We start from the raw sequence: 18,713 nt of genomic DNA, 5'->3' as shown, positions 1-18,713 counted from the left end.
TGGGTAGGGGTTTCTCTAGAGATGGAGGCCAGCCAGGTGGCACTCCGGCTAGACTATATGCCTTTTCAGCTAGACTATATGCAGTAGCATCAGACGTCATGATCACATGTACTATTCTTTCTGCAATAGGGATGCTTTTGCACTATTCGATCTAGGGTCTACTTATTCATATGTATCTTCTTTATTTGCTCTTTATGTGGAAGTTTCTCGTAAATCCTTGGGTGTTCCTATATATGTCTCCATGCTAGTGGGTGATTCTGTTATTGTGGATCGGGTTTACCGGTCCTGTGTAGTGATTTTCTGTGGTTAGGAGACTGGAGGGATCATCTGTTGGTTGATACGATCGACTTTGAGGTCAATCTAGGCATAAACAGATTGTATCTGTACCATGCCATTCTTTATTTCCATGCTAAGACTGTTACCTTGGCGATGCCAAAGTTGCCTAGGTTGGAGTGGACGGGCTCATCTATCAGTACATCTAGACGGGTCATCTCTTTCTTGAAGGCTCGACATATGGTCGAGAAGGGTTATTTGGCCTATCTGGCTTATGTTCGGAATACTACTGTAGACACTTCCACGATTGATCCAGTGCCCGTGGTACGAGAGCTCTCTGATGTATTTACTTCTGATCTACCAGGCATGCCACTAGATCATGATATCGATCTCAGCATTGATTTGACGCCAGACACCCAACCTATCTCTATTTCACCGTATCACATGGCTCCAAAGGAGTTGAGGGAGTTGAAGGAACAACTTGATGAGTTGATCGATAAGGGGTTCATCAGGCCGAGTGTGTCACATTCAGGTACACCGGTATTATTTGTGAAGCAGAAGGATGGCAGTATGCAAATGCGCATTGATTATTGCTAGCTGAACAGAGCCACTATCAAGAATAAGTACTCGTTGCCGCGAATTGATGATTTATTTTGTCAAATACAGGGACCTAGGGTGTTCTCCAAGATCGACTTGAGGTCTGGGTATCATCAGTTGAGGATTCATGCTTCGAATATTCCGAAGACGGCTTTCCAGGCCAGATATGGGCACTGTGAGTTTCTAGTGATGTCCTTCAGCTTGACCAACGCCTCGGCGACACTTATGGATTTGATGAATTGGGTGTTCAAGCCATATATTGACTCAATTGTCATTGTCTTCATTGATGAAATATTGATCTACTCGTATAGTACGGAGGAGCACGGGAAGTATTTAAGGATTGTGCTTCGGATCTTGCGAGAACAAAAGCTATATGCTAAGTTCTCCAAGTGCGAATTCTAGTTAGATTCTATAGCTTTCTTGGGGCATTTTGTATCAGGTGAGGGTACTAAGGTGGATCCCAGGAAGATCAAGGTAGTTCAGAATTGGCCTACTTCTACCAAAGCGACCGAGATCAGGAGTTTCTTGGGGCCAGCATGTTATTATCGCCGATTTGTGGAGGGTTTCTCATCTATTGTAGCTCCTTTGAATAGATAGAACCAGAAGGGTGCTCCATTTAGATGATCCGATGATAGCGAGTCAAGCTTTCAAAAGCTCAATATCGCGTTGACTACAACACTATTGTTAGTTTTGCCCTCCGGTTCAGGGATGTATATTATGTGTTGAGATGCTTCACACGTTAGCTTGGGTTTTGTATTGATGCATGAGGAGTGAGTTATTGCATATGCTTCACGTTAGCTGAAGCCCCACGAGAAGAATATTGTGCACGATTTGGAGTTGGTGGCGATAGTTCATGCTTTCAAGATCTGGAGGCACTATCTTTATGGGGTGTCATGCAAGGTTTACATCGATCACCACAGTTTGCAACATTTATTTAAACAGAGGGATCTTAATTTAAGGCAGCACAGGTGGCTTGAGTTACTGAAGGATTATGATATTACCATCCATTATTATTCGGACAAGGCCAAGAGTATGGGAAGTTTGGTATTCATTTTAGCAGTAGAGAGGCCATTGGCTTTGGACTTTCAGTCCTTAGCTAACTGACTTGTGAGGTTGGATATTTCAGAGCCCAGTCGAGATCTTGCATGTGTTGTGGCTCAATCTTCTTTATTCGAGTAGATCAAGGCTTGTCAATACGAAGATCTGCACTTGATGGTTCTTAGAGAGACAGTGCTATGGGGTGATGCCAAAGAGTTTAATATTAGTAGTAATGGTGTTCTGCGACTCCAAGGTCACTTATGTGTTTCTAATGTTGATGGCCCGAGGGAGATGATTCTAGATGAGGCACATAGTTTGCGTTATGTATCGTGACCGGAGGTGACACGAAGATGTATCGTGACCGGAGGCAGCATTACTGGTGGCGGAGGATGAAGAAGCATATAGTGGAGTATGTGGCAAGATGTTAGAATTTCCAGCAGGTTAAGTAAGAACACTAGAGGCCAGGTGGCTTACTTCAGCATATGGTTATACCAAAGTGGTAGTGGGAGCGCATCACGGTGGATTTTGTGGTTGGTTTACCGTGGATATTGAGGAAGTTTGATGTCGCTTGGGTCATTGTCGACAAGCTGACCAAGTTTTCACACTTTATTGCGGTGGTGACTACTTACACTTCAGAAAGGTTGGGCCAGATTTATATTCTAGAGATCGTCCAGTTGCATGACATGCCTATTTTTATCATTTCAGATAGAGGCTCTCAATTCACTTCACATTTTTAGAGAGCAGTACAAAGTGAGTTATGTACTCGGGTAGAGCTCATCATGACCTTTCATTCGCAGATCGACGGGAAGTGAGAGCGGACAGTTTAGATTCTAGAGGATATGCTCAGAGTATGTGTGATTGACTTCGGAGGGCAGTTGTCAGTCTATCATAGAGATGGCTCCATTTGAGGCCTTTTATGGTCAGTGGTGTCATTCCCCCATCGATTGGTTTGAACCTGGTGAGGCTAGCTTATATGGTACTGATTTGGTAAAGGATGCCTTGGATAAGGTAAAGTTGATTCAGAAGCAACTTCGTACAGCTCAGTCTAGACAGAAGAGTTATGTGGATCAAAAAGCGTGTGATTTATCATTTATGGCGGGTGAGAAGGTTCTCTTGAAAATCTTGCCGATGAAGGGTATCATGAGGTTCGTGCATTTTGGGGAGTGTGATAAGTGGTGGTTTGCAGATATTGAGTTGGGTGATGGTGGTGTTGTTATAGTGTTTGTACTGGTAGTGGGTTAAGGTTTTTAGGAAGTTCGGGATTGTGATACTGGTGTGGTGCAGGAGGATTCGGAGCTATGGGTGGTGGATTCTAGTTTTGTGGGGTCGCAGATGCGGTTCTGGGCAAGTTGGAATGGTTGCGCAGGTGCGAGGGAAATTTCGCATCTACGAGGTCGCAGATACGGATATGTGGTCTCAGGTGCGGACTGGAGTGAAGGCGGGGAGGCTCGCAGAAGCGGGTAAGGTTCCGCAGAAGAGAAAGCACTTCTGCGATGAGGTGACCACGGATGCGGAGTTTCGGATTTTGGCCACGGGGCGCAGATGTGGACAAGGGACTGCAGAAGCGGTTATGTGAACCGCAGAAGCGAAATGCCTGGCAGAATAGATAAAAACGAGGGTTAGAGTATTTTCTTCTAGTGTTTTTGAAGGGGTTTTCACTAGATTTCAAGAGGTAAGTGATTTTTGATCACTTTTGTCCATGTATTTCGAATACCCATTGATTGTTTCACCTATTTATCATGAATCAAAGTTGGAATTTGGGGATTTTTGACCCAGTATTGGAGAGTAAGATTTGAGGGCTTGAGGGTCAATTTATGGTCAGAATTAGATAATTTTGGTATGGTTGGACTCGTTATTAAATGGGGGTTCGGATTTTGTAAATTTTGTCGGGTTCCGAGACGTGAGCCCAGGGTTGACTTTTTAGGTTGACTTTTTGACTTTGGTTAAAGAACTTAGCTTTATCGTATAGAATCCATTCCTATAGCTTGTATTGAGTGTATTAAGTTGTTTGTGGCTAGATTCGAGTCATTCGAAGACCGATTCGAGAGGCAAGGGCTTGTTGGAGTAGGGATTTATGTGGTTTGAGGTAAGTAACACTTCTAAACTTGGTACTGAGGGTATGATACCCTGAACTACGTGTTATGTAGTTGGTGTTGAGGTGACACACATGCTAGGTGACGGGCGTGTGGGCGTGCACCGTGGTAATTATGACTCGGTTGATTCTGCAGTACTTTATAGTTATCAAATCTTGTTGTTATTCATGTAATCCCAATGTGTTAGAGAAATTAGCTGTGATCCATGTTAGAAATCATGTTTAGGCTATATGCTGGTACTATTGGGACCCACAGAGGTCATTTCTGTTATTGAGTTATTTTCTTAAATTACAATTATGTAATCAGTCGTATTCATCATTTGCATATCATATCTCAGTCTCTGTTGTCATTTATTATAACATCATGTATCATTGTTTGGGCTGATTGGCATGAAATTTGTGAGCCCGAGAGACTGGAGAGATTGATGACTGAGTTGAGGCCGAGGGCCTGATTGTGAGTGATATTTATGGGATCGGGTTGGACACCGCAGCAGGCTTTATTGATTCATGATAGGATCAATTTGCACAGTGCAGCATGCCATGTTGGCTTATATTAGCACTTGGGCAGGATCCGTCCCTCAGGAGTCTGACATACCAGCAGTGAGCGCAGGTACCGTTGAGTGCTGAGTGCGAGTGTCGAGTGATTGAGAGTGCTGAGCGATTGATAGTGCTTAGCAATTGAGCATGCTGAGTGAGGTTGAATACTCTGAGGGCATGAGTATATGAGTTTATCATTGTGTTGCAATACATGTGACATGCATACTTAACATGTAAATATAGAGATATAATATTCCTCATGCTAGCAATATGTGGCATATTTTATCAGTATTGAGCCTAAATTGTCGAACTTGAAAGCATGTCTATATTTTTGTACTGTGTACAACTAACTAATTATAAGATTTCTCTGAGTTATTACTGTCATTTTCCTGCCATATTTGTATTGTTATTATCTGAAATTGGACTATACCTATCTGAACTCGTCACTGTTTTCAGTCCAAGGTTAGTCCTGTTACTTATTGAGTATATTGGGTCGGTTGTACTCATAATATACTCTTCACTTCGTGTGAAGATCCAGGTACATTTGGACCCGGTGGTTGCTAAACTTGGAGCATTAACTGCTTGGAGACTTTTGAGGTAGCTACTTTGGCGTCTGCACACCTCGACCCTCCTTCTTTTCAGTTTTTAGCATTGTTCTATCTTTCTAGACATTTGTATTATAAGTTTTGACTGTGATGATATTTGGTAGCTCATGTACTCGGTGCAAACCGAATTTTGGGGATTTTGTATTTGAGTCGCAGCTATTCTTATTGGTTATTTATGAGATTTTTTCCTGTTAAATTTATTTCATCATGTTTTCAATTTAAAAGGCGTAGTTAATTGTGATTGTCTGCTTGCCTAGTACTGTGATAGGTGGCATCACGACATGTGACATTTGGGTCGTGACAGCTTTCCATGTCGCTTATTCAACAACTTGGCTTCGCCATAACACTTTAACCGATGCTATCTCTTTTGTCCTCAATTTCTGGACTTGTCTATCAAGTATAGCAATAGAAATCTCCTCATAGGTTAGTGTTTTATTTATCTTAATAGTTCACGGTGAAATGACATGTGAGGGATCTCTTAGACACTCCTAGCGTTACAATAATAAGGTATACGCCCTGAGACAGGTCTAGCCACCATAGGCAATACGTGAATCAATTGCATCAATAATGTCCTGAAGCTCAACTTATAAGCAAGATAAACAATTTACTCACTCGCTTCACGGAATAAGCATGATACACATCAAACAAGTGAGGGCATCAGATTTTCACATCCCTCGTCGGCCCTCCAAGTGGCCTTCTCGACATCATGATTACGCCATAATACATTCATTGAATTTATGACTATTTTTCTCAATCCATAAACTTGTATCACATGAGTCTCAACCGATCCTTGCTCGTAAAGCAAACCATCATTATCAATATCTAAACATGCTACCAAAAATAGAAAATAGTATTACCTCTAAGGCTATCTCATGTACAGTAGAAATCATACGTGCCTCATCATCCATATACTCTCGTAGTTAGGCAATTATAAAATCAAATCCACCAAAGGTAGTTCCGGTAGAAAAGTAAACTCACGTGCACACCTCCGCTCTTTTTAGAAACCTCACGCAACCTCGAGAAAGCATGTGCTTCCATTTGGGCCTTGCAACACCTTTTATTAACAATTCTCTTTTATTGATAGTATATCATATTTCTTTAACCCATGTTCTTGGTGAAGTCCGTCCGAATAATCTCTTTACATATGAGATGTGATATATTTATTTCTATCCTACGTCTCTTGTAGTTCTTTTAGAACTAAAGTTTCATCATAATTCGTAGAGTAGCATTGCATAATTCGTCCTCCATTCTCAAGTTTTTGACTAAATTCACACTTAGGAGTTTTTCTTTATGGGTAAGGATCCCATTTACTAACTTTCCTCGCGACAAAGATTTCAAAATCATGCCATTCCTCTGTACGGATCTTATTTCATGAAGTCATCCATCCATCCGAGACTCTAGCGACTTAAAGTCATCCGCATCCATTCGCTTTAAATTGATAACACTTGTTATTTTGGGTCCTTGCCGTCTCCGGTAGATAGTATTTTATTAGAAACATCATCGTCTTCTTGAATTATTTCTTGAAGGGCAAAGTTTCTTCTCTCCGCTTTAGTACAATATTTCAGCAAGTCTTCATTTTCTTCATCATCGCAAATATCATTTCTAGCATTTATTCTAGAAAATCCTTGAAAAGCAAGATTATATGTTTCTTATATGTAATGAATAAACCCGAACTGGTTAAGATTTGTTTGAAAACGGGAACCCTCTCGCTAACATTACCTATAGTCAATCTACTAAAGACTTGTTTTACCAGTTTAGGAGCTATTTTTAATAATAAATAATTTAAATAACAATGAATAGTAACACAGGTATAGCAAAAATAAATGTGACACTTAATAGAAGTTGGAATGCGTATACCAAACGCCAATATATAATGGATATCGATGGAAGAAAAATGCTTTGACTAGGAGTGTAGCGCCAACGAGAAAATACGCCACCGTATAATTGATGTTGATGTTTGGAAAATTACAGCAAGATAATTGAATGCTAGAATGTTAATTGCATATATATATATATATATATATATATATATATATATATATATATATATATATATATATATATATATATATATATAGAGAGAGAGAGAGAGAGAGAGAGAGAGAGAGAGAGAGAGAGAGAGAGAGAGAGAGAGAGAGTTAGAGAGATAGGAGAGTTTCGTGTGAAAAATAAAAGAATAAAATAAGGTACTTATAATTTTACAATAGGGCCAAAGTGTAATTTAATAAATTTAGAGGTTAAAAACATAAATTAGGGGACAGGGAGGCAAAAATAGTCATTTTTAGCTATTGCCAAAAATTATTTTTAAAAAATATATATTGTTGGCTAACGGTCAAAAATGGATAAATTTAAAAAAAATTAAGGGTATCAGTTTGATACTGGACTGGTACCGATCTTGTACCTTAAGGGTACCAACCGGACGGTTCTAAGGGTACTTTTTTCAGTCCCCTACCCTTCCCCTTCCCCTTCCCCTTCCCCTTCCCCTTAGCCCCAATCCCTTACCCCTATCCCCAAACTGGACTGGGACGGAGCGGTACCGGTACGGACCGCATCGATTTCGGGTAATCTCCTACCCTTAGACAACCCTAGGCTCGAATCGAAACATCTTATTAAGGAAGGAGAAATCAAATATATCCCACCACAAAGTGATAACTGTTGGGTTAAAATAGTCCAAAGATACTCTTAACATGATGTGAATTGTCACTTTGAGTCAAGCTTACACGATTTTCCTTTAAAAGCCTCAAATCGTTAAAAGTATCAAATACCTTTTAAGTAGATTATATTTCTTTTTTACTTTCCATATAAGATTTTGTTCACACCTTACAATATCAACTTGAACTAAGTTTCATATGACCTGTCACTATTTGTCGACTTATTTGAAGATTAACTATGTGCTACATACAATATTCGAGTATTTATAGTCACCGAAGTCTAGATGAAAGGTTGTGGTCTTCAATGCTATGGGTAAAAGTCGTATACCGGCCCATAGACGGGCAAAGGCATAAGCAGGGCCTCATGCCACACTGCATTAACTCCATACTTGTCTTGCCAAATCATTGGTATGATACCAATTGTTGGGCTAAAACAATCCAAAGATACTCTTCAGAAAATTGAAATCTGAGAGATATCAGACAGTAAAGGGATTTCTCAATCTAATTGAGAATGAAATCAGACCAATATAGAGGCGATATTCAAGACTGATAGCCTGTTCTTGGATTTCAAGTACAGGGTTGCAGAATTCTTGTGTGTGATATTCCATTAATTAGGAGAGCTTAAACAAGCTCGATCCAGAACTCGGGCAAACACAAACGGACAAATTTTAAAAGAGACTTGCTGATATTGCCACTATAACACAAATAGCTAGTTGGTCTCGGCTACATGACTGCGCATCAAAATGTTTATCCTGCTACATGAACTGGAGAACTAATGACGACCGAAGATATCACATTTATGTTTCTTATTCAGTAGTTACTATGGTGTGCTGGGAATACGTTCAGTTCCAGAAATGTGAGAGGCTGCATCATCTTTTGAAATGGCAAAATTGTTCACAGGAGCCACCTTTCTTGAGTGGTCTCTCTTCCCATCTTTAGTTGTTGACCTGGAACCATTTTGGTGCGAATTAAGAGACAGCCTTCTGTTGGCTGACCCATTGGCGCTCCCATTTGCTCGTGGACCCACCACCTTCTGTGTACCAAGTGGTCGAGCAGGGCTTGGTGTTGATCCAAATGGTGTTTCTGGTTCTTTGCTTATCTGCTCATGGAACTTCTTCTGGTCCTGCCCGACACCAAAAGAGCATATGTACTAGTGAGGCCTTTGGATTGTGAGAATTATGGATATGAACTTGGAACACAGGAACAGTGAAAGGTCAAAAATACATTATCCTGACCAAGTAGGGCGTCAAACAAATTGATCACACCCCATAAAAGATACTACACTTACCCGCAACCTTCTTCTCTCTTCTTCTCTATCATGCCTGAGCATCATATATTCGTCTAGCATGGCAAGCAGCGGAACACCGTCATATGTGAACGTGGTGTCGCGATCTTGTTCCCATGCTCTTGTTTTAGCAATCAAGGAGTCCACAAGAGCTACATAGACGAAAGTCAATTAGCAAATTAAAGGATTACATCTTCAGATGAATCTTTGTTGGACTTCCTCTGGAGAGCAAAGAACCAATGGTATTTATACCATTTAGCATTACCTGGAATTTTGTTGACCAATATCCGAGCCTTTTCGGCCCTCTTCAAATTTAAGTGTGCACCTCTGCTTGCATTATACCGGTTCTGATCCTATTTCACGAGTCGATAATTGATGAAATTTTAATATTAAATACCAGAGATAGACACCTCTAAGTTAATTCAATGAAAGAGAGGCATGCGAAACATATTTTAACCAAACACCAAAATCTCATAGGTTCCACAATCTTATTTAACTATAAAAACATGCTCATTAGCACTTCTAAATTATTAAGATAGTATAGATGCAGGCAGAAGTACAAGTGTCTGTTTGTGGGCCAATTGTTGGTTATCTTCTACAGCTAACAATCAATCACCCATCGCTATGCTTAAGGGACTTGTACCTTCAGGAAGATATCGTGGCCGTTGGTTTATTCAATTAAAAAAGGAGGGCGTGCAAGCTATATTATTATCAGATTTGCCCATTTAGTTTACCAGTAAAGTCTTTAATTGGACCTTAAGTCCGAGCTTGTTTTAATTTGTTTTATTTCGGTCCTTGTTAGTTAGCATTTGCGGGAAGTTGGTGAGGTGGCTTTTGCTGATGTCAGGGTTGATAGGGGAAGATTACAGCAAAAATTGTACAAACTACAGCTCATTTGGATCATGTTGAATGAATTGAAACCCTAATCTTCTTCCTATCTCCTTTTTCCTTTTCTCTTTTTTTTTCCTTTTCTCATATAAAAGTGGTGTCTGGGCCAGCTTGCACGCACCTCGACTAATTCCACGCAGTGTTTTTGAGAGCGAGAAGCGCAAAAAAGCGACAGGGGCTCGCCTCGCTTAAAAAGCGAAGCGCACGCTTCATTGAAGTGAAGCGCAATTCTTAAAAAACATAATGTAAACCTTGCAAAGACACAATATAAATAATCAAAAAGTTCAATTTATATATAAGAAAAAAACATAATCAAATAAATTGAATATATAATATAATATATACATACATATATATATATATATATATATATATATATATATATATATATATATATATATATAAAATTAACTTTATAAATTGAAATACACATAAAAATTAATAAATAAAGGTTAAAATACTAATATATATATATATATATATATAATAATAATAATTAACTTTATAAATTGAAATACACATACAAATTAATAAATAAAGGCTAAAATACTAAATAAGAAGAAAAAAAGGAAGAAAAAAAAAATCACGCCTGCCATGCCTGGACGGGAACAAGAAGAAAGAAGAAAGAAAAAAAGGAGAAGAAGAAGAAAGAAGAAAGAAGAAAAAAAGAAGAAAAATTACCTGGAGGATTGGAGGAGGTCTCTGGCGACTTGAACCCTAGCAGAACTCAACAACAATTGATTTGGGAAGAAGAGAGAAATGGTTTTCACTTTGGTCTTAGGGGTCTGTTTTGTATAATAAAAAAAGATCCAACTTTTTTTTAAAAAAAAAAAATGACCCCTCTGAACAGAAGCGGGCGATTCTGCGCTTCTCGCTTCAAGGTCGCTTCGTGCTTTTTCGACTGAAGCGAGCGCTTCGAGTGGTCGAGTCGCCTCAGGCATGGAAAAGCGAGCAGCCATCGCTTCGCGTCGCTTCTCGCTTAAAGCGATCGCTTCGTCGCTTTTTAAAACACTGATTCCACGGAGTACCTGCTAGTTCTTACCAGCACAGGTACCGGGTAACTCGGTCAGCCAAGGCTTAGACAGATAGAAAGAAATCACCTAGTGGCTTTTTCTATCCACGGGGATTTGAACTTGAGACCTCATGATTCTCAATCCACTTCATTGGCCACTAGGCCACCACAACACGCTTAGGTGCTCTTTTCCTTTCTCGTCTCTTCTCTTCATTTCTGTATTTTTCTGCTTGTAACAAGAAATGAGCTCAGCTCAGCTTGTGACACACATATGAGTTGAATCAATAAGCCCATTTTCACTATTGCTCCCACAACCGCTTATTTTTCTCCTAAAATTTTGATAGCTGTTTTAGTAATCAAGAACATTTTCATGCTTTAGATTTCGTTATAGTAAGTAACTAGAATTTCATAACACTTTCAAGAACCTTTCACTTTCTCGTCAAGAATGCTTTACCGGCTTCTTCGACCTAATCTCTTTGGAAGCTATATGTATAAAAAGAATAACCCACGAACAGCGAGAACCTATACAAGATCGATCCCCTGTTATTTCAATTACTCCCTCCATTTCATTTTTAGTGACAATGTTTGACTGGGAATGGTATTTAAGATGTTAATTTGACATGATATATTACTGATGATGGAAAAAATATTGAAGTGGCGGTTGGAAACAGAGAAAAACATCATATTAAAATAAAATCGAAGTAAGACGGTTGATAGTTTACTGATTGAAAAACAGTGAATAGTTTAATGAATTTAAATTCTTGAAAGTTGTGAAAATTGTAGAGAAATAAAATGGTGTCAAACATTGTGGGAAGTCCCAAAATGGAAAGAGTATCATAACAATTGGAACGGAGGGAATACAATTTACTGGCGTCCTAGCATCATTTTGACCAAGAAAATATGGAAGCAAAGTATGTAAACATTTAAGAAAGAGCAACGTTTTAGAAAGGAAAAAGGGCAGGTGGTGTTTCCACTTTGGAGGTAGCATACTAATGGCAAGCTCGATTCATCTCATAACAGACAGATAAGGAGACAAGATTAACTTACCCTGTTGTAGTCTTCAAGCCAGCTCTCTTCTTCGCAAGCTGCCATCCATTTCTCAACTTTTTCCAATATTTCTTTCCTGCTATGAGCCTCTTCATTCGCTTTTACAATCTGGTTGTCCATGTCTGTGAGTAACTCAGCAGGCTCAATATTCCCTGATTCAATTAGTGCCATAATCTTCTGTCGAGCAGCCTCAGAGTCAATCTCTATGTGAGCATGAGCAAAAATCTCTTCAAGCACTGCCTGCTTTTTGAAAGCAATCTCCTTCATCCTGCTAGCTTTTAGCTGATCAAGTCTTTCAACTTCCACTTCAGCCTGGGCGATAACAAGCTAATAACAATTACCAACAAGCAATTGTAAATGCACAAATGAATTTTAAAATGCATACCATCTCTTAATACCTGTTCAATCAGATCAAGAGCAAGAGCCCCAGGAATAGACACTTCATCAACTGAAGCCGATATGTTGCAGGTAACATGGTCAAACAAGCTTCTTTCTTCTTCAGGTGTATCCATCAAATTCCATAAGTCAATCAGCTGAGTTGCTAATTCTTGAAGCTGCAAGAGGGGATTGATGTTAGAAGAGAGAACATGTCAAAGAAATGGAGGCTGACCAAAATATTTATCATCTAGACATGAGAAACCATTGGTTCGACATTTCTGGAGGTCCCAGTTCAATTCCATCTTGATGGAAAAACACCTCCTACATCGGTAAGCACCATCATGGGCAGTTGAATGAACTATATAGTGATTACAACAATGCAGAGGAGAAAATTTCCTATCATGATCAGAGGATGGACAAACAGACTCCATATCCAGCAATTTCCATTTGTTCAGTATACACAAAATCTCCAGTACTTAAGAATCCAAGTACTGTAAAACACAATTTGAAATACTTCTGGGAATTTCAAAATATGCCCAATGAATTGACTGTTTGCTTGACTGTACATTCTAACTTGATTTGAAGAGCTGGGCCAAGTGCAAGGACCAACTTAAAACAGTGAGGACATTTACCTTCTGCAGTCTTTGCTTCTTATCTTCCATTAATGCTAAGACGGTTCTTGACAGATTTGATAATGTGTCATTGCTTATACTTTGAGATTGTACACCAGTAGAATCATTCAGGCTTGGGTGAACTTCAGTGATAGTACTAAAGAAGTCCAAGCCAAGAACAGCACATAGATCATGTATGGTGCTCACGAATTCAAGGACTTTGTGCAGTCTCTCACTCTGCAATATTAAACAAAGATGTGTGGTTAATAGCTCATTGGAGGATAAACTAGACTAGTAAAGGAATAAATCCTACTAAAATATGGCTAAACCTTTTCTTTTTGAAGCTCTTGAAGTTGTGCTTGAAATTCATCCAACTTCTTCAGAGATAAATCAGACTCATCTACTTTAGGATTCTCTACATGCTCGCTAATCCCAGCAATCTCACTGCTAATCTTTTCAATTTGCGCTTGTACATTGAAGAACTCTTTTACCCTATCCTCTTTCTGTTTCCACAAGTTTTCCAGAGCTGGTGCTATAGCTGCAAGTTGTTCCTTGATTGAGCCTGAAGCCTTCTCAGGCTGCAAATCAAACCCAAGATTTTGAAAAAATAAAAACGAATATTAGAAAAAGGTAAGTGTAATGACTTCCAATTGCAAACCAAGAATTTTTAAATAGTTCTGTCCATCCATAGCCAGACTGAAATACAGCCACTCACAATTCCAGCATATGTTTTCTCTCCAAGTGCTGCTAGCAGCCTGCAGAGTTCAATTTTGGCATCTGCCAATGCCTCCAGAAGGTGAGCCCGTGACTTCACTGCTTGGTCAACCTTTCTCTTGTAGACATCCAAGCACTCTCTGTCTATCTGAAGAAGCATCTCATGCCACTCGTCATCAGTTTGACCAACCTCATCCCAAATTTGCTGCACTGACAGAAAAGTGTATTTTCGCCATCACTAGATTATACTAATGATAATACTCCATAACTCTAGCAGCTATTGCATGATTATTTCTTACAGAAGTTTAACACCAAGAATTAATTCAGAAAAAAGTAATTGCCTGCAACTGTTGTAGTAGAGAACCACAAGTTGTTTCTCCAAGAACAAGAACAGGATTTTCAGCATCCACTTCTGCCATCTTCAGTCACTTGGATCAAACCTGAAACAGATATAAAACCAAGCCAAATTTCAGAGTACAACACTATATATCAAAAGAATATTATTTAAACAGGATTACAACATCGGCAGAACTGTTACATCCCGCATTTTCGTACGATAAAGTTTCGTCGTAAGTTAATCGACGCAAGTTCAGGAATGAAATTATTTCGTGATTATAAGCATTATGCTATTTTAAACAAGTGATGAGTAAATTGGTGAAGGTAAGAGGGTAAGCAAATCAAAGAAAATGAATTTCGTCGAAGTTTGACATTTTGGGATAAAATATGGCCCGAGCTAAAATACACGTTATTTATGGACTAGTACCATACAAGGTACCACATGGCCATGATAGTGAGGTGTATAAGGTATGCTAAAAATGAGCAATATTTTAAGTAATTTGGGATAATTCTTAAGTATGTGGGTAATTGGTTAATTATTGGTTAGTGGGAGATTAACAAGTTAATCAGGAGATTAGTGGATAATTAACTAGAATTATGGAAAGCTTAAATGCCAAAACGTGGCAGCAAGGTGGATCAATTAAATGAGTCATTATTCACAAAGAAAGGTGGCAAGCTAAAGTGTCGCATACTAAGCACTAAATCCTTATACGTGTAAAGACTTAAAGAAATGGCCATTTTGGCTTCTTTGGACATTAGATATTCAAGTAGTAATTTGATAATGATTTCTTATTGAAAAGGTTACAAAACAAAGAAGAATTCATAACATCTACAAGAATTCCAACGTTAGCAACCAAAATTCCAACGAGATTTCTTAGCACCTTAGCAACGTGAGATTTTGCGATTCTAAGGGAGTACGGTGCAACCTTTTCCAAAAATATCATACGGACTTTTCCCTACTCCAGGTATGTTAAAGCTAAGCTCTTTCTTCATTTTGGCATGATCTCGTAATTACACGAGTTTGATAACGAGGCATAAAGAAAAATTCATATCCCGAAATTTACCTATATTTTCCTAGTCTTATAAGTTACAATATTCTCCTTATCGGGACTTCATATCCAATTGAGTATTTTCTTTTTTTCCAGTCATGAGAGCAGAGAATCTATATATACAGTATTACAGTATTTTCATTACCATCGAGCTATAATCGATGGGCAGGCCCCTATTGGACAACCTCTGATCAGATGGTAAGTTATATACCGAGCCTATTGTGGCCGAGCACCTATGAGCGAGCCCAGTTGGCCGAGATACAGAGCCTAGTATGGTCGAGCGCCTATGAGCGAGCCTACTACGGCAGAGCAGTTATATATATACCGAGCCTTATAAGGCCGGACAGCTATTTTACTTACTATATTGAGAGAGTTCAGTCAGTATCAGCAGGTAAGCATATCTTCAGATTATCATTGACTTCCAGTTGCTTTCAGTTATTATATTATCAGTTCAGTTTCAGCTTTCAGTATAGTGCCTTGCATACTCGGTACATTATTTCGTACTGACGTCCCTTTTCTGGGGGCGCTGCATTTCATGCGTGCAGGTTCAGACAGACAGACAGACGGGTAGACCTCCTTATTAGGTGTTGCCCAAGTTCAGCTTGATCGGTAAGCTCCATACCCTTCGGAGTTGCCGGGTCTAGAGCTTTACGTACATCTTTGTATATATATATATATATATATATATATATATATATATATATATATATATGTTATGAGTAGGTCGGAGCCTTGTTCCGATCACAGTATATCCATCAGTAGAGGCTTGTAGACATATCCTGTCAGTTAATGCAGTATGTTGGGCTTGTAGGCCCTGTATGTATATTTTGTTGGATTGTCAGCTGTAGTAGTTATGACGGCCTTGTCGACCCAGCTTTTTATTGATATCTAGTCAGTATTCGCAATTGTCTTGCAATGTGGCCCATGGCCAAAGTATGACATTATATGTTCAGAGTCCCTTAGTCGCAAGTTGGTACGCGAGGATAGGTGAGGCACCGAGTGCCGGTCTCGCCCCCAGGTTCGGGGCGTGACAAGAACTGACATCTTTGAAACAGCATTTTAAAAGCATTTTCTTTTTGTTAAGCTAATAAATATAGAGTTTAACTAATATCCACCAACGGTACAAAGAACTTTTACATTATCAGGTCACCTTTATTGTATGTACCAGGTGGCCTGCTTTATTCCCACTTTTTATGGAGGGTTACCTGCAAATTACTTAATTTGAATGACCTGATTGTGTAATTATTTATTTACACCGTCGCACATATAAGTTAAACTCATAAATGCATACTGTGTGATTCAATAATGAAACTAATTGAATTTTATGCAAGATTAAGCGCAATACAACTATTTTAAAAAAAATATGGCTACTACAGTGGACTGAAGAGCTTTCATCTCCATAGTTGGCCACAAAATAAGTGATAAAATCATTTGAAAACCTCAGTTAACCTTTAAACTCTGATAGCAAAAGTAGGTACAACTCATTGCAAGATCTGACAAGATACACATTATGACTATGATGCTAAGGCTATTGACTGGAAAATCCTCAAGCAACGCACTGGACACATTCCAACACCGAGCCATAATCAACTTAAGACCAAATTAGTGTAGTACTTTTTACATACACAAATGCAATTCAATTTAAGACCAAAACATTACTTTTCACAACAATTGAATGCCATTTATAATAGACCTATAAAAGAATACTGATAAAAAACTGGAATTACACTTAAGCGAAAAGCTCATTGCTTGATTGTTTTTCTATAACGAAGAAGTAAAAACAACAAAAAAACAAGTTGAAACGAAAGTAAAGCTTACCCAGATCGTACTTGAAGAGCAGGGTTTTGTTTTTTGGGAGAATGTGGTCACAGATCTGCAGGGTTTACTTCATAATCACTATATCTGTGTGTGTGTGTGTGTAATCAGTGAGTAGAAAGAGAGAGAAAAGGATATATCTAGAGTCGAAGAAATAATGAGAAAAAGTGGGGCCGCTTAATACGACGACGTGTATATAATATAGTCAATCAGAGAGAAGAGTTTCTTTGCCAGTTCTTATTGGAATTATTTACGAATATGACACTGAGGCAACCTTGAGCACTGGTGTGGAGACTGGCATTTGACTGACTAGGCCAGACCTGGCCTTGCTCGAAATCTTTCACTCAATCCAAATTCTGAACATATAAGACTATAATTAAACAAGTCTTACATTTTAATGTCCATAACTATCATGTGAATCTAAACTGTCTTTGTTATAAATAATATTAAGAGTGAATATAATGTATTATGAAGTTACTTGGGAGCAAATTAGTTAGTCATAAACTGGTCTAGTTACTTGGTCACCAAAATTGGTTACTTGCTCACTAGGATTGGTTACTTGGCCACCAAGACTAGTTATTTGGTCACCAAGCAACTCTATTATAAATAGGAGACTTCTCTACTCATTTGTATAACATCATCAAAAAAAGATCTAGTATTATCTCTCTCTAAATTCCTCTTGTTTTACTTTATTTCATATTATTCCATAACACGTTATCAGCACAAAGTTCTAGCCAACTGAGTTGTTATGATGTTGCCAGCGCCAGTACCGTCATTTAATATTAATAATATGGTGAGAACAATGACTTGGTATAAGGTGTACAATGTCAGCATATATTCAGCCATCACGGTTAGCCTTTTCTAATAAATTTTCAAGTTTCTTTACACTTTGCTATTTATGTTTCCATACATGAACAAAATTGCTTTATGAAAAAATTTTTCTTGAAAGTTCATCAAGTCATGTAAGGATTTTTGGTGTAAAGAACAATAAATATTTTTCCTATAACAAGTATTATGTTCCTATGTGTTAATATTAAGAAACACAAAGTGAAAATTTTCGAGAGAGTGCATATTTTTCCTTTCTATTTTATCACATATCTCTTCCATCTTAAAGTTGATTAATCATCACAAAGGACACGTAGATTTTAATTGATTATGTGTTTTTCTATATTTGCTTGATACTTTTTATTTGGTTAAGTTCAGTTATGAAAGTTCATATATGCAAATTAAATTTAATCACCACCAATAGTGAAAACCCGTCCCATAAGTCTAAAATAAAACAAGATATTACCGTGGAGGTATGACTGGATGTGGACGTGGTAATTGACAAAATTATAATCGTCATCGTTGTGGTAATAAGTACAATAATGGTTCTCAAAATAATCCTTCACTTTCTGAAAGTGGCGTTTGCCATTGATATGGCATGAAATTTTATAAAGCACGCATGGATTATTATGTTTCCATTCCTGAAGTGAATGTGAAAATAATGTGATAATCATTATGAATACATATTCACTCTTGGAAAAATATGAACGTGCTAGTGGTAGTGAATATACCGCACTCACCTCTAAAAGGGGGTTTGAGATGAAATAAAAAAGTAATGTCATTATTATGGCGTGAATGGTCATTGGTCACGTACCTATTGTACGCCAAAATATTTTGGCAATGTGATTATTAAATGACAACAATAATGCAAAAAACAGATCTTGCATCTAATTTTGACCATGACCATAATGGTATAACTTTCTCTTTAAAAGAGATATTCAATATATAGATGTTGATGAA

At 38.3% G+C, this 18,713-nt stretch overlaps 1 protein-coding gene across 1 annotated transcript; it reads right to left on the bottom strand.

The window, feature by feature from the left end:
* Positions 1–8,457: 8,457 nt before the first annotated feature.
* LOC104110962 (65-kDa microtubule-associated protein 1-like) lies at positions 8,458–17,069 on the bottom strand. The gene is made up of 10 exons (XM_009620538.4): positions 16,932–17,069; positions 14,070–14,168; positions 13,730–13,933; positions 13,344–13,592; positions 13,036–13,251; positions 12,424–12,579; positions 12,026–12,337; positions 9,344–9,431; positions 9,082–9,230; positions 8,458–8,916 (listed from the first exon to the last, which is right to left on the bottom strand). The coding sequence occupies exons 2-10, from the start codon at positions 14,145–14,147 to the stop codon at positions 8,614–8,616; spliced, it is 1,755 nt and encodes a 584-aa protein (XP_009618833.1). The 5' UTR covers positions 14,148–14,168; positions 16,932–17,069; the 3' UTR covers positions 8,458–8,613.
* Between the last annotated feature and the right edge of the window lie 1,644 nt (positions 17,070–18,713).

This window comes from Nicotiana tomentosiformis, chromosome 6, assembly GCF_000390325.3.
Source record: "Nicotiana tomentosiformis chromosome 6, ASM39032v3, whole genome shotgun sequence".
In the NCBI taxonomy this organism is placed as follows: domain Eukaryota; kingdom Viridiplantae; phylum Streptophyta; class Magnoliopsida; order Solanales; family Solanaceae; genus Nicotiana; species Nicotiana tomentosiformis.
This window is presented reverse-complemented; position numbering and strand designations above follow the sequence as displayed.

Bases quoted from the DNA above. Each gene is read 5' to 3' on its own strand.
- LOC104110962 (XM_009620538.4), bottom strand. From the start codon at position 14,147: ATGGCAGAAGTGGATGCTGAAAATCCTGTTCTTGTTCTTGGAGAAACA. The intron at 13,934-14,069 runs GCAATTACTTTT...CTGTCAGTGCAG, and splicing joins CTCTACTACAACAGTTGCAG to CAAATTTGGGATGAGGTTGG. The intron at 12,338-12,423 runs GTATTAAGAGAT...GTTATCGCCCAG, and splicing joins CTCTTGATCTGATTGAACAG to GCTGAAGTGGAAGTTGAAAG.